This window comes from Poromitra crassiceps, assembly GCF_964638095.1.
Source record: "Poromitra crassiceps genome assembly, chromosome: 1".
Classification (NCBI taxonomy): Eukaryota; Metazoa; Chordata; class Actinopteri; order Beryciformes; family Melamphaidae; genus Poromitra; species Poromitra crassiceps.
Window position 1 is genome coordinate 88,525,489 of NC_139623.1, and position 16,326 is coordinate 88,541,814.

A 16,326-nucleotide genomic window follows, 5' to 3' on the forward strand; every position below is an offset into this window, starting at 1 on the left:
GAGAGAAAAGATAGCCTAGATGGGGAGAGGGAGAGAGGGGGAGAGAGAGAGAGATGAGGCTGTCATGCATTGAAATCAAATAACGTGCTGATGCCCACCTGTGAATCACCTGTGTATTATTGCCAGCAGCCAAAAAGGGCTGCTGCCCAAACGTCTGACTGTAGGACGTATCACGTATGCTTATTCCTTTTCGGGCTCTCCTCTCTCTCCGTAATATACTGCATGCGTAATTGCGCAGCGTACTGAGAGCTGCGGTGAGTGATCCTGCTCTATTTGAAGAAGTTGAATTTCGTTCCACCAGCACACATTTTATTAATCAGCTATTTTCTATTCGTTTCTATTAAAATATATACATCGAATCCCACCAATTTAGCCTGTCATTTTCCCCTTGGCGCACATAAAGACACATGCTTCCGTCACTGTCTGCTTGACGGCGAGAGGGACTTCACTGTAGGCTACTCGTGACAAAACCAGACATCGAATTTTCAACAATTAACTTTTGCAGCTAGGCCTATAGGTTACTGGCTATTACGAGGTGAGGCAGTATGCCCCGTGTCTCTCTCTCTCTCCCCCCGACGAGGGAAGTGGAGAGGGCTATTGCGGTGCTATTAAAGTATAATGGTTGGAAAAGATCATTTGCTTTTAATTTTCTCCTACCCTCTCCTACCTAAAGTAATCTAATGTTACACCACAGACCTGTATGGTCGGGAATTATGTAGCCTAATAAAACCATGACAAACAAATTCTCATTTTTAAATCAAGGTGTTTTTTCTGCAATGCAGGCTATAGTTGAAACTCAACGTGGCATTCCCAGGAGAGAAGAGTGTGTGCAGGCGTGAGGAGACTGTGCGTAAATGTATCCAAGCAAGGATTTCCTGCACTGCACGGAAAATGCTGTCTGCGCTCAGGCATACGCCTGGCGTAGTGGGGCCCCTTTTTCTAACACATTGCGATGGAACGCCTATTTTGGAACGAGCAACTCCCAAACCTCTCTTTGCGCTCGGAACATACCGACGGTATCTTCCCCAGAGCGCTATATGACACTTGCGCGAGACAGATGATAGGCTAGAGGCCACGGACACTGGGTCACGCCTACACCTGCCTCATCCCAGCGCAAAACTGGACGGTGGAGGCAGACGATAGCTTAGACGCTGGGAAGATAGCAATAAGAGGCGCGCAAACGCAACGCAAACGATAGCGCCGTACGACGATAGGGCCCTTTGTGTTCAAGTAAGGGGCAGATAAAAAATAAGAATTATATTCTTCTTTCTATTCCTTTTCAGTCATGAAAAGCATTGATTTCAAACATGTATTGTGATGTATTGTGTGACCAAATTTATATTGTACTATTGCGCATTTTCATGACAGGAACAAATAAAAATGAAATGAAAATGAAATGTCATTAGTGATGTTACTCAAGCAATTGTGATGTCATCACTCATCAGTGATGTCACTCAAGTGACATCATCAATAACATCATCGGTGACATCATCAGTGGAATGCAGGGAAGAGATGCTGATGATGTCACAATGACTCTGTGAGTATGAAGGCCTAAAAACTTAAAATATCGACTGTAAGCATTTTTTTTTTTTGCACCAGATTCATTCCAGACCCCTGAAAAGTGTTTTGGCAAATTTTAGAGGAGTAACGGTGCACCTTGAAACTCCAGACAAACAGACGGACAAACAGCTCTCAAATTATATAGAGCTAAAATAATATATATAATAAATAATATATAGAGCTATCATATAAAATTATAATTGTCTGACAAGAGAATATTTTCATGTCAATGTAGCTGTGTAACCTGCAAGCATATAGTCCATGTTTATACCTAGAGAAGGGGTTGGGTTAGCAAACACATTTTCCTAACATTAGCATTAGCTTGATGTATTGGAGAAGGTGGTTTTGATAGCTCAGTATTAAGACCAATAAGACCAGTAAGTCCAAATTCAAAATCTGTTTATTACAGTAGTGCATCTTACAACCTGCAAATACCATCACCAGTACCACTATTCATTTCCCATCAATCCCTCCCTTTTACACACGCACGCACACACACACACACACACACACACACACACACACACACACACACACACACACACACACACACACACACACACACACACACACACACACACACACACACACACACACACACACACACACACACACACACACACAGAGGACTGGCCCCATATCATGGACTCTGTGATTGTTATTTCATGTTATAGTTTTTATGTATTTTTTTTGTAAAGCAATTTGTGCCTAGCCTGTTGTGCATTCTGACACAATTATGCATTTACAGCACAGAAACCACAACTGAACCAGTGCCTTCCACAGATGAAAAACAGTCAGATGGGACTGTTTTTTTTATTAGTCTGCATCGAGTGTCTTTATTATTATTGTATGTTAGGCTAGTGCCTACGAGTGTAAAACAATTACTTATCACCAAAGGTGTCACCAAAATCAGGAAAAAAGAATTATCACTGTAATGAAAATGAATGCTCACATCACACCCAATTTGGCATTTGAACCAAAACCCCAAATGTCTTTTACCCTTCAGTTCTTCTAACTATGCCTTCCTATAATCATGCTGCACACCTGAATAAGCCATATAAGGTAATATGCATAAAATATTAAAATACCAAAAAGCCATGAATGCTAAAACAGGCACAACAAAAACATGCCTAAAGTAGTGCAACACAAGTACAAACCACCCCTAAGTGCAAATACAGGATATAAGAGAGAAATCATATTCACTGTAACAACCAAATGCAACAGTACAGTCTAGTTTGCTCGTGAATCTCACTTGCCCCTCTCTGTGTCACTCAAATCCACATCATCATCATCATCATCATCACTGTCATTGTCACACTCTTTTCTCAGTGCATCTCTATCACAACTTCAGAAGGCAGAGACACACATATGTCCTTCATCATTTCCTCCTCTTCCAAAACGACCCATTCCAGAGCTTCCAGTGGTCTGACCTACCTTTCCCACCTCATCAACTGGAAAGCATCACCATGGGGAAAATCCACCAGGTGGAATTATGAAACGGTCACCTCCTAAATATGCCTCAGCAGCTCTCGTTTGACCCCTTTTCCCATCCCGCTTTTCCTTCTTCTCGGAAAGTTTAGAAGGCTGAGCAGGGGGTCAGGGAGTGACCGTAGAGCAGGGGCAAGAGACCCGAGTCCTGTTCTAATAGGAGAGGTCCGCGGGTGACACCCTAAGGTGCGATCAGGAGAGCTCAGTGTAACAGTGTCTCTGCCAGGCTTGGAGCTCCCCGCCTTCTGCACACACCAGCAGGTACGACTCACTCCTCACCTGTGGCAAGCGAACCTGCAAGGGAAATGAGATAAGAGGTTATTCTGCATAGGTCGGAGGTGGAGAAACAGGTTTAGAAAATTTGAGGCAGTCATGGAAAAACAGATTGATTAGGGATAGACAAAACGGTATATCTGGCCAACCCTGGTCTTTTATTAAAAATTGGATATTGGCCGGATATTCAGTGTTGTGATTCTGATATGATGGATATGATGCATTTATAACATGACATTTTGATCATATTCCACATATTATCAATATTATTATTACTATGGGTGTCAATTGAACATTTTAGTATCACATTATGTCTAAATGGGAAAACACTATATATTTTTGTTTTGGATTTGTGTGTGTGTGTGTGTGTGTGTGTGTGTGTGTGTGTGTGTGTGTGTGTGTGTATGTGTGTGTGTGTGTGTGTGTGTGTGTGTGTGTGTGTGTGTGTGTGTGTGTGTGTGTGTGTGTGTGTGTGTGTGTGTGTGTGTGTGCATGAAGATGCTGGAAATGAATATCAGCCCAAAATATATAGGCATTACTGGAAAAAATATTCACATGATCATTGCATTGGTACTGGTCGTACTGGCATTTTTGCCTTCAAATCATGTGAACCCAGCTTTGAACCAAATGTTGGATAACTGCTTCATTAGTTGTGTCCATACCCTGTGAAACAGGAGCAGGTGGCGGTGTAGTGGAATCACCAGCGGGTAATGGCAGGCAGGGGGCGCTCTCTCCCTCTGTAACACATTTAAGTCAGGCCAGTGAACAGTCAGCAGCTTAGCAGCAGCATAGAGGCTGGTCTGTTGGGTAGGGCTTGGCCTATAGTTGCACATCTATTTTCATGACATAGCCTACATAGAAGTGACAATGCTTCTGCAAATTAAATAGACAATCAAACAGGTTAAATGTGTGTTTTCCCCCCATCTCAGGCAGAAAAAGAGAATACTGTAAAGTGGAGTAAAGATAGGCTTACATCCCCTGGTGCGTCCATACAGTGGGCAGGCAGAGCAAGAGATGCTGGGCAGATACTCAGCTCTGTGATTGGAGGAGAGAGAGTGGAACATCAGAGCGAGGCTCTGTTGCAGGCGTCCAGCCTCAGGGGTGCACTGCTGGGCCAGCCAGATTTGTGATAACAAAAAGAATAAGACAGAACCAAAAAAACAACACTTTGCGGTGATGGAAAGCATGATCGCGTGAGGCAGTGATTGTGAAAGGGGAGAGAGAAAGAGCGATGAGGCAGGGGTGATTGAGGAGCGAGGTATAGGCCTACGTGCTTTTTGTTTCTCTGTGTGCTCCTGCGTTAAATGGGAGTTGCAGTCTCATAACTTTCATCCATCGGTCTGGCGGCAGGAAGACCCTCAACCCTGCATCTTTAAAAAGCTCATGACACATATTGATTTATGGAAATGGGCATCCAAGCTCATGCATACCAAGAGTATTCTTAGAGTGGATATTCATCACCGTGTTCCGAGGGCTCCAACATAAGCAGATGCTGTAGCTGGAGCTGTGCAGCGCGGCAGTGTTTATTCAGAGTGGCTCATATTGTCTTGAACTCCTTCCACCTCACATTTATGTTGTTGCTAAGAGAGCGAGGGCCGTAAAGTAGTCCTTGTGGTTGTGTGGATGTCTGTGTGATTATGTTATGTTACACAAATACCTGCCATTCTCAAAACAGCGTTTTTAAGTTGGCCTAACTCGTAATGGCAAAATGGGAAGGAAGCCACATCTCTATACCTCTACAGGTATGGCCTTGGCTTTCTGTGTTTTTCTATGGATTAACTGCTTTTTAATTCATTCATATGGCCATTTGGCAATTCTTAGGCTAAAAACAACCGTTAGATTTTTGATTGTTGTACCTTAGGATGCCACAAAGTTTTACTGTCATTATGAGCAACTATTGTCAGGTTATGCGCATCATACCTTGATTGTTCTCTTATTTCACGATGACACTTTCTATGGCACCACAGTATCAGCTACAGTATATTGCCAGATTTATGGCAAAACTTATCAGGACAATAGGTTGTCATAAATGTGTCATGACACAATTATGGAGCGGACCAATCCACGCTGCAGAGGATAGATGACTATGAGGATTGATGGTGGTGGTGGTGATGCAATGAGGAAATGCAGATGTTAATCTCTTGCCTGTCTCCTTGGGGGCTCTCCAGTCCTGGATCTCCCCCTTCAGTCTCTCCATCTCTTTTTCCAGCTCGCAGTATCTCCTCTCTGCTTCCTGTAACCGTCTGGCCAAGAAAGAGGGAAGAAGGGGAGGTTTCAAAAGTTTGTCTTATCTTCTTGTTGTTGCTTTACTTTACAGACAATTGTGGTCAATCCACTCTAACTTCATCTATACACATACAGCATGTTCCTGTACTGTTTGGTATGATTCTCCCCAAAGCAAGACACGAGAGACAAAAGTGCAACAGAGTGGAAGTTACTGTCTTAAAATATAACATCGGGCCACTTTTAGCCTTGTCTCACGTGAACCGCAGCAGGCTAACTACATTTATACACCGATATTTAATTTTGCTTAGTTACAAGTATGCCAAATGTCCACTCTAGTGCTGCCTTCAAGTGACCCAGGAATTTGACCTCAAAGGCCTCGTCCTCAGATGGTTGGCAGCATTACATGTACATTGCCAACTTTCCCCACAGAAACCTTCCCATAGTTTCATGTGGGATGATTCTTCCTGCAGGCAAGCCATGCCATATAATTTCAGAGCTGGTAATAGCATTGTTTGAAATGATTTATATGTGACTTTGAGAGTAATTGTATGTGTATGAGAGTAAACAGACAAACAAATCTCTGGTGTAAAAAGTTTTTGGATGTCCAAAGATGATACCATAGTTGATATCATGATGATATCATAGTTATTTGTTTCTAGAAATCCAGATTCTACAAACCCTGAGCCTTGAATATTAGGAGTTGTGCTATAAAGTAAACTAGAAATGAGCACGCTTCATTTCTAGGGTGGAGACTCTGAAGACGCACCATGAGCGCACTTTTTCCTGGGTGTGACCAAACTCATGACAAAATTCTGCACTGTACTCTGTCAGGTCCCCAGTGCACCCGTCAAGTTTGAAGTCGATCGGACGAACGTTTCTCGAGATGAACAATTTTTTGTGTTGCCATTAGGTGGCGCTATGACTATGGGTGTGTCCGAAATTGGGCACTGCACTCCTCCGATCCCTGCAGTGGACTCCCCAAGGTTGAAGTCGATCGGATGAACCAGTTTTTGTGTTGCCAGTAGATGGTGCTGTCCGAATTTAATGAAAATTTGGCATTGCACTCCGTCAGGTCCTCCTACGCACATTCCTCAAGTTTGGAGGCGATTGGAGCAATGGTGTGTGAGTTATGGCCATTTAAATCTAACACATTGCTGTAGCACCCCCTATGGGCAATTATTTTTCTTTTTTTCATCCATGCCAGACCCCTGAAAACTGTTTTTGCAAAGTTTGGAGATGATCGGAGCAACGGTGCGCCCTGCAACTCCGGACATACACACATACATACATACGGTACACACACACACACACATACAGCTCTCCAATTATAGTAGGATATTAGCAAAATCTTATTTTTTAATTATCGACTATCTTGACATGGCATTGCTTTTTTAATGTGTGCATTTTGTGGTGTGGAATACAGTTCCATTTGGATATGGCATAGTGGATTCCTTTAAGACCGGATACCAAATGAATGGCCAACCATCTTAAAATGAGTGACATCAGCCCAAAGCAGGTGTATATTCACCTCTCAACCACTGTCATTGTAGAAAAACAAACAAACAAACAAACAAAAATCTAAATATTCAAAAATCCATTAGTGTGGATTTTCCCTTTTCAGACGGGACCTGTGCAAGTCTTCATCAAGTCCTGATTGGTGGCTCTCCTCCTCCTCTGTGGTGGTGGTGTGGGTGGATGCCGTAGTGCCTTGCTCCAGGGTTAGAGGGAGCTCCAGCAGGGAGGGCAGGTCAACAGGCAGAGTGGCTCTGAGCTGCCACACTTGACTCTGAAACCCACACCACACAGATATCAGGCACAGCGTAAGTGTAATCGGAAGGAACATACACACATAGTAGTATTGTCTAGCAGCAAGTCCTCAAAAAAGGCTTTAGTTTTCGGGATACCCCTACCCGAGGTAGAACAAATGACAATGATTTTTCTTATCTTTAGGGTCTCCCATTAATTAAAATGATTGTTGTCAAGAAATTGTTGTTCTTTAGAACTACCCCAATAATTGAAAAAGAGCCAAATTAGGCCAGTGCGAATAGGGGAAAGGTGATCATCACCCGGTCTGCTTTCTTCCCCATCTGCAACATCTCCAGACTCCGCCCATCCTTGTCCCAACACAGCACCGAAGTCCTCATCCACACATTTGTTACATCCCAGATTGATTACTGCAACTCTCTTCTCTCTGGCCTACCCACCAAATTGCTCAACAGACTCCAAATGCCTGGATCATCACCCGCACTAAATCATCTGACCACCTCACCCCTGTCCTCATTCAACTCCACTGACTTCCCATTCACTACGACTTCAAAAACCTTCTGTTCACTTACAAAGCCCTACACAACCTAGCACCCACCCATCTCTCTGACCTCCTCCAGGAATACACCCCTTCCTGCTCCGTATACGCTCTTCCTCAGCTGGCCTCCTGACCGTCCCCACCTCTCACCTCAGTACCATGGGTGCTTGGGCCTTCAGCTGCTCTGCACCCAGACTCTGGAACTCCTTGCCCCCACACGTCCAACAGTCTGACTCCATCACCACATTCAAATCCCACCTCAAAACCAACCTGTTCAAATTGGCCTACTCACTTTAAGCATAGATATACAGCACTCAATCTGTTATTCACCTGCCGTGTTTATCTCCTGTCTTTTCTTATATGTACGCTCGTCGTATTTTAATGATGCTGGTGTTTGCCATGCCTGTTGTTTTTATGTATGATGTTTTAGAATCTTATGCACTGTACTGGGTGTTTTGAAAGGTGTCACCAAATTAATTATTATTAGTAGTATTATGCCACTTATCCCCCCATTCGGAATGTTGACTGTTTCAGAGAAAAGGTAGGCCTATGTCTAAAGAAATCTCATTTGCAATAGAACGGTACCAGATATCTCCATACAACTACTGGTTAGTGTTCAATAGCACCCTAGACAATTCAGTAATGGTATATTTATCTATATTTATTTATTTTTCTGATAAATGAGAGAAAAGTGATGGAGTCCTATGTTCCTATCACCACAAAGTACAATTTCCGCCTAAACTAAAGCTATATTTACAGGACTATAATTCATTATCTTTTTAGGTAAATCATTTTCAGACTATTTGGTGATGTAGGGCAGCCACCTGGTTCATACCTCAGCAAATCTGATGAGGAAAAGTGAGCATTCTCAAGTTATGGGCTTTTTTGTCACCTTTCCCCTATTCGAAGTGGCCTAATTTGGCTCTTTTTCAGGGATTGGAGTAGTTCTAAAGAACAGCCAAAAAAAAATAATCCCCAAAAATAAAATTGGACAACAATCAATTTCATTAATGGGAGACCCTAAAGATAGGAAAAATCATTGTTGTCATTTGTTCTACCTCGGGTAGGGGTATCTCAAAATCTGAGGGCCCTTTCTGCTAGACTAATACATGATGTCTAACAAATACTACTACACATCATATTCAAGACTTGACACCTGCCAAATGGACATAATGGAGTCTCTTGACTCGTATAGACTCTTTGGGCTGATAATGGCCTTCTCACCAGCTTCTCTTGGGAATACAGCCTCTCACACTCCCTAATCCTTCTGTGGTCAATTTGCATCATGATGTCTCGACTGCGGTCGATGGCACCCGTCTGGCTATAAGAGAAATACTGATTAAACAATACCCCTGATGATTACGTCAACCTCAGTGGGTGTATGGACATGAAACATCTGATACACAAATTAAAGATCACCTGGTGGCTGTGTAAGAGTATCCAACAAAAGCCAAGTGTACCCCAATCGGAGCCCTGTCCATTACATCAGACAGCGTCTCCTGCAGGACACAACAGAACATTGCAAATTCATGCGCTTCTTATTTAGATATGTTAAATATGCAATTTCATGAAAGCCAATACCAAAGCAGCAAAAATTACATAATTTGTATACAAATTTAAAAACGAAATCTTGGTCAGAACTTTGTAGCTACTGACTACATACTACATACAGTTGGAGTATCTTGCACTGCCCACAAAATAGACTATTTTGTCATATTGTGTCTATTTAATAGAGTGACCATTAACCAAGTTGCTCGCAGTGTGTACAAGCCATTCTTTCACAACTTGGGCTCTACCATGTGTGCATCACATGTAGAGCTGCATTCTCTGAAGGCAATACCATTTCACTCAGACAGTCGTCCAGAATGTCGAAGTTGGAGGTGTCGGTTGCGTTAGATACTTCAGGCAGGAAGGGGGCAGGGAGTTTATGCAGGGAAGCCCAGTCTAGTCCACAGAAGAAGGGATGGCTCTTGAAATCACTGCTGCCGTTGGTCCCCAAACGAAGCTCTCTCTCACAGATGAGGCCAGTGATGAAAGAGCGAGCCTCGTCTGAAATCTCTGGGCCAGACGGAGGGAACTCAAAATACTCCTGCATGGGATTACAAGAAAAGTCCTTGTGTTTGGATAAATATAGACTTTTGCAGGCTACTACTATCAGTACCAATACTACTACTACTTCTTTAAATTCTGAAATAATAATTTATTCCAATCAGTTGTTTGTCGACTCTGTATCGGTATGAACACACACCTGAAAGTGGATGATCTTGGCATATGTTTCAGTGATGGACTCTGCGAAGAAGGGCGTGGTCCCCAGCAGCATCTCATAGGCACAAATGCCCAGAGCCCACCAGTCACATTCAGGACCGTAGCCTCCCCCTCCCTCTACTGCCCTCAAAATCTCTGGGGACAAATAGTCAGGTGTCCCGACTGCCAGGGACGAGTGCACCTGGAAAGAAGTCACATGGATTTAGGACTTTGAATAGAGGGAATTGTATTGTTCTATATATCTAACATGCATTCAATACACATGTATGCACGCAATATATATATGATGTTATTCAACAGTTAGTTCCGGCCGGGCAATTTGATTGGACAAGAGGGATCCTACCAGTGCCAATATTTCATGATAATGCACTGGCGCTTCACTGTGTGTAGATCACTCCACTTCACAGCTGCCCTAATCAACAAAATGCTTCACAGCTGTAGAGTAGACCGTAGTAAAGTAGACAGCCTGCAGTTAATTAGACTGATTAGGCTACATTTTCGGCAAAGCAGAAAGCTGAGGGAACTATTTTTTTGGCGGAGGAATAAATAGAGAAATCATATATTTTCTCAGCTTTTTGTCATTTTTTTAATCAGCTTTGTTGAATAGAACTGTTGTATAAAAGCAATATCACACTCAAGGGCGTGCTGTTGTTGTCTAATATCGGCACTGCTGTGATTATCTCGGCCTACGACCGAATCACAGCAGTGCCGATATTAGCCAACAACCGCACTCCCTCTCGTGTGATATTGCTTAATTATAATATATGTGATTATAACATCCCCAGACACCAGTCAAACCCTAAAACGAGGGAATTAATCCCGTCCCCAAATAAATGTGAGGTAGTCTAAAGATAAAACGTCCAGGAGGAACACATGTTAAAAGCTGTAGGCTCTGCTGATCTGCTGCTACACCAACGTGCGTGCCGTTGTCTCGCTATGAAAAACATCTACACTATTAATTAAAGTTTCTTGATTATACAGAGGTACATTAAATAGATTACCAGGCGCCACTCTTCAATTCGGCATATATACAGTATAATCCACGGAGGGGTTACTCTAAATGAATAAAATGTCAATTCTGGATGTGAGTCGTCTGTTATCCTCACTGGTTATCCCGCTGTCTTTCTCCGTTAAACCTGCATGTTTTTGAATGGAGTTTGATTACAGATTCGCTAAAGCCGTCGCCATGCACGTATCGCATTTCTTTTGATCGATAGCTTTAAATGTTGTACATCACCCTCCATGGCATAGTGAAGTACTTTTTGATGGCTTCTAGACGATATCAGGCCTCAAAAAGTTGTGAAGAGCGTGGGGGGGGGGGGGGGGGGGGGGCTTAGCAATAGGTCAATTGTATCTATGTAAATGTTATATGGGAATGGGACATACAGTAGATATTGACATACATGTTAATACATGGTTTGCTGTGAGTTTTGGCATAGTCTGTATTTTCTCCTGGAAAATAGTTTAGTTTTTCATTAATAATATGAGCCAATGTGGCCCTCAGGGCCCCCTCACCATTCCGTCCTTGAGGACCCTCAGACAGGAACCAAAGTCCCCCAATCTGATATGTCCCTCTGCTGTCAACAGGATGTTGTCTGGTTTGATGTCTCTGCGGAAAATACAGGAGTAGGGGAGTGTTCATCTCCAGAGTTCAAATTTCACTAGTTAAGAAGAACATTGCATATGATTTCTGTAGTTACTAGTTAGTTATTATAGGATTTCTGTATTTCCTAGTTAGTGATTAGTCCCTGGGAGCAGTAATTCTTTACACTACTATATTACGTTTATTACATCCTCAAATAAATCAGCGGATTGGGGCGGGAAATGTCTAAGCTCTTTTCCTATGAGGCGTCTACCTGTGCACGTAACCCAGTCTGTGGACAGAGCCTAAGTAACGTCTAAGCTCTTTTAATATGTGGCGGTCTACCTGTGCACGTAACCCAGTCTGTGGACAGAGTCTAAGTACATCTATGCTCTTTTCCTATGTGGCGGTCTACCTGTGCATGTAATCCAGTTTGTGCAGAGTCTAAGTACGTCTACACTCTTTTCCTATGAGGCGTCTACCTGTGCATGTAACCCAGTCTGTGGACAGAGTCTAAGTACATCTATGCTCTTTTCCTATGTAGCGGTCTACCTGTGCACGTAATCCAGTCTGTGCAGAGTCTAAGTACATCTATGCTCTTTTCCTATGTGAGGGTCTACCTGTGCACGTAACCCACTCTGTGGACAGAGTCTAAGTACATCTACGCTCTTTTCCTATGTAGCGGTCTACCTGTGCACGTAATCCAGTCTGTGCAGAGTCTAAGTACATCTACGCTCTTTTCCTATGTGGTAGTCTACCTGTGCACATAACCCAGTCTGTGGACAGAGTCTAAGTAACGTCTAAGCTCTTTTCATATGTGGCAGTCTACCTGTGCACATAACCCAGTCGGTCGACAGAGTCTAAGTAACATCTAAGCTCTTTTTCTATGTGGCGGTCTACCTGTGCACATAACCCAGTCTGTGGACAGAGTCTAAGTAACGTCTAAACTCTGTTCATATGTGGCAGTCTACCTGTGCACATAACCCAGTCTGTGGACACAGAGTCTAACGTCTCTAAGCTCTTTTCATATGTGGTAGTCTACCTGTGCACGTAACCCAGTCTGTGGACAGAGTCTAAGTAACATCTAAGCTCTTTTCCTATGTGGCGGTCTACCTGTGTACATAACAAAGTCTGTGGACAGTCTAAGTAATGTCTAAGCTATTTTCCTATGTGGGGGTCTACCTGTGCACGTAACCCAGTCTGTGGACAGAGCCTAAGTAACGTCTAAGCTCTTTTCCTATGCGGCGGTCTACCTGTGCATGTAACCCAGTCTGTGGACAGAGTCTAAGGTCGCTTTCACATATAAGCTGTAGGGGTGTCACGATACACTCAGTTCACGATACGATACGTATCACGATACTGGGTTCACGATAACGATACGATACGATACGATTTTAACAATATTTTTTTAAACTTGAATAATGACAATATATGACTGGAAAAGTAGTATTTTATTTGAAATGCACAAATACAAAACATGCTGTTGTGGGAAATTGTTATTACAATAACAACTAGAAAAAACATGAGATTGGAGATAAGGCTTATCTAAAATAGAATGAGTTACACCGTCACTTAGATTTACTTTGAACTAAAAGGTTTCTCAGCAGTATAAATTCTCATTATGCATCTTCAGTTTTTCTTCAAACTCAAACAACAAGACTTGCATCTTCAGTTTTTCCTGTCAAGTAAACAGTTTTGCCAGAAACTCAATTGAATGGTTTCTCTCCTGTATAACTTCTCATGTGTCTCTTCAGAGACTTGTTCAACTGAACTACTTTCCACACATTGAACTTCAACAAACAAAGACGTTTCTTAGTCTATTTTTTGAAAAAGATTTTTTTTTTTTTTTTTTTTTTTTTTTTTTTTGCGATATGATATTTCATCTCAACGATACATATCGTGACGTTTTACTATCGCGAAATTTCGTGGGACGATATATTGTGACACCCCTAATAAGCTGTATGGTCCGCTTTAACCGTGCCAGAGTTCGTTTACTCAGATAGTGCGCTTCGTTTGGGGTGGTGTGAAAGAGCAAACGAACTCTGTTGAGGAACAAACAAGCGAACTCTGGTCCGCTTGAAAACGTGGGTCTCGGTTCGATTGCAAATGAAATAGATCAGCTGTTGAGAGTTTCACTGGTAGCTTCGACAACAATGTTTTGACGTCCCTTGTTGATGATGTAGATTGTCTTGTTCATGTTTTCAATGCGCACTGCGCAGCCATTTTAGATGACGTAGCTCCCCTCGTCACTCGCACTGTCCGTCCTGTAAATTCTGCCCCCTGGCTGAATGATGACATCCGTGCACGTCTATGCCGCAAAACAGAGAGGCTATGGAAGTCCACCAACCTCCAAGTCCACTGTATTCACCTCAAATAACTGATTGGTGACCTTAATGATCGGATTAAGAGCGCTAGAGCTGCCTATTTTAACAATCTCATCACTTCTAGCAAACATAACCCTAAAGTGCTGTTTAACACCATCAATACTATTATCAGCCCTCCCCTTCCCTCTGTACCTGTGTTTTCAAACAAAGATTGCAACAGTTTTCTTTAGTTTTTTGTAAACAAGGTTGCTGATGTTAGGGCTAGCATCACCCCCTCCCTCCCCCCTCCTTCTCTGTCCAACCATCGAGTCATCTCTGAGTAGCTTTCCCCCCATCTCCCTAAGCAATCTTTTAGACATAGTGAGCACTATGAAGTCCTCCTTGAGTCCCCTAGACATCCTCCCCACCTCTATGCTCAAGGAGGTTATTAACTCTGTTGGCCCCAGCATAGTCACCATCATCAACAAGTCCCTAGTGTCTGGCTCTGTCCCATCCTACTTTAAGCAGGCGGTCGTCCAACCCCTCCTTAAAAAGCCTAATTTGGACCCCTCCCTCCCCAAAAATTATAGACCCATATCCAAGCGGCCCTTTGTCTCAAAGGTACTAGAGAAAGTTGTGGCCAACCAACTCACCACCTATCTGTCAAACCATGACTTCTCGGACAAATTTCAATCCAGTTTCCGCAAAAACCACTCCATTGAAACTGCCCTCCTCAGAGTCTCAAATGACCTCCTGATGTCAGCTGACAATGGTGAATGTTCCATCTTAGTCCTATTAGACCTCAGCGCAGCGTTCGACACGGTCGATCATGCCACCCTGCTGGACAGACTCAGGGAGTGGGTGGGCATATCTGGGAGTGCCCTAAATTGGTGTGCCTCCAACCTCAGGGAGAGAAGCTTCTCTGTGGCTGTGGGCCCTTTTAAGTCCGTCCCCTCTGCCCTTTCATGTGGCGTGCCTCAAGGTGCCGTCCTTGCGTCATTTTTCATTACTTTATACATGCTCCCCCTGGCCTTTCTCATCAGCAAATTCCCACGTATCTCCTACCACTGCTACGCAGACGACATCCAGCTGTACTGCTCCCTCAAGCCCGGCAATTTAGGGAAACTCCCAATTTTATTGGAATGTGTCTCCGCCATTGAAAACTGGATGGGGAGAAATTTCCTCCAACTCAACGCTGCAAAGTCCGAGGTGCTAAACATAGCCGCCGACAACATCGCCTCCAGAGTTTCCACGCACCTGGGGGCTTTTAAAGAAAACGTGTGCACCCACCTCCTGGGCATCATTTTTGACCAATCAATGCACCTGGACAAGCATGTCAAATCCCTCACCTGCACCTGTTTCAATCATGAGAGACCAGAGGGTAAGGTTAATCAGCAAGCTTTATTAAAGTATGGCATGGCGATAGGAGGCGTAGTGACTCCGAGGCAGGATGCCTCTCTTCTTGAGGCGGGAGGGCATCTGCTCGGAGAACCCCCCCCCGTAGGGGATTCTTCGGGAGTCAATACATTGGTGGTGGACTGGGGAGGTGGGTGGGGTGAAACGCGGCTTCCAGAGAAGGAATTAGATCAGCTTAGTGCAGCACTAGGGGACAGGGAACAAGGACCGTGGTGCGCCCGGCGTGGCTATAAATACTGCCACGTCATGGCCTCGGCACTGACGACATTAACGCCGTCACCTAGGCAAGTGCGTCACTACTGCACTGACGACATTAGCGACGTCACGCTGGGATTACTGCACTTGTCGTCACGCTAGGATTACATGTGATGCTGAGGTCGCTATGTCTCTAGATTACGTGTGGCGTGACTGGTCTTCATCTTGAAACTAGGTCGAGACCATCATTTCTTTCACCTCAGAAATATTGCAAAACTCTGGTCCATCATATCATATACCGAACTGGAAATGTCTGTACATGCCTTCATCTCATCCAGACTCTATTACTGTAACTCACTGTTCACCTGCCTCAACAAATCATCTGTCAACCAACTCCAGTTAATTCAAAATGCCACTGCTAGACTGCTCACTAAGTCAAAAAAATCATGTCACATCACCCCCATCCTTGCTGCCCTGCACTGGCTCCCTGTACAATTCAGAATAGATTTCAAACTCCTCATTTTCACTCACAGAGCCCTCCATGGTCACGCCCCCTCCTACATCTCAGACCTCATCCTCCCAGACTCCTCCAGCCGGTCACTGAGGTCATCCAACCAGGTGCTCCTGGCGGTCCCCAGAACTAAACTAAAAACTAAAGGGGACCGAGCCTTTGGGGTAACGGCCCCAAGGCTCTGGAATGCCCTCCCCCTGGCCCT

General features: G+C 43.7%; 1 protein-coding gene across 1 annotated transcript in view; it reads right to left on the minus strand.

Moving 5' to 3' along the window:
* Nucleotides 1–3,217: 3,217 nt before the first annotated feature.
* dmpk (DM1 protein kinase) overlaps nt 3,218–16,326 on the minus strand; it is a gene marked incomplete at its 5' end in the record, with an annotated part of 35,396 nt that continues 22,287 nt past the window's right edge. The window contains 10 exons of the mRNA XM_083647289.1: nt 3,218–3,342; nt 3,984–4,058; nt 4,295–4,356; nt 5,467–5,564; nt 7,176–7,333; nt 9,074–9,170; nt 9,269–9,348; nt 9,690–9,938; nt 10,098–10,295; nt 11,630–11,723. Coding sequence (XP_083503415.1) covers nt 3,241–3,342; nt 3,984–4,058; nt 4,295–4,356; nt 5,467–5,564; nt 7,176–7,333; nt 9,074–9,170; nt 9,269–9,348; nt 9,690–9,938; nt 10,098–10,295; nt 11,630–11,723 — 1,213 coding nt within the window. The 3' untranslated portion in view covers nt 3,218–3,240. The remainder of the gene's footprint in view (nt 3,343–3,983; nt 4,059–4,294; nt 4,357–5,466; nt 5,565–7,175; nt 7,334–9,073; nt 9,171–9,268; nt 9,349–9,689; nt 9,939–10,097; nt 10,296–11,629; nt 11,724–16,326) is intronic.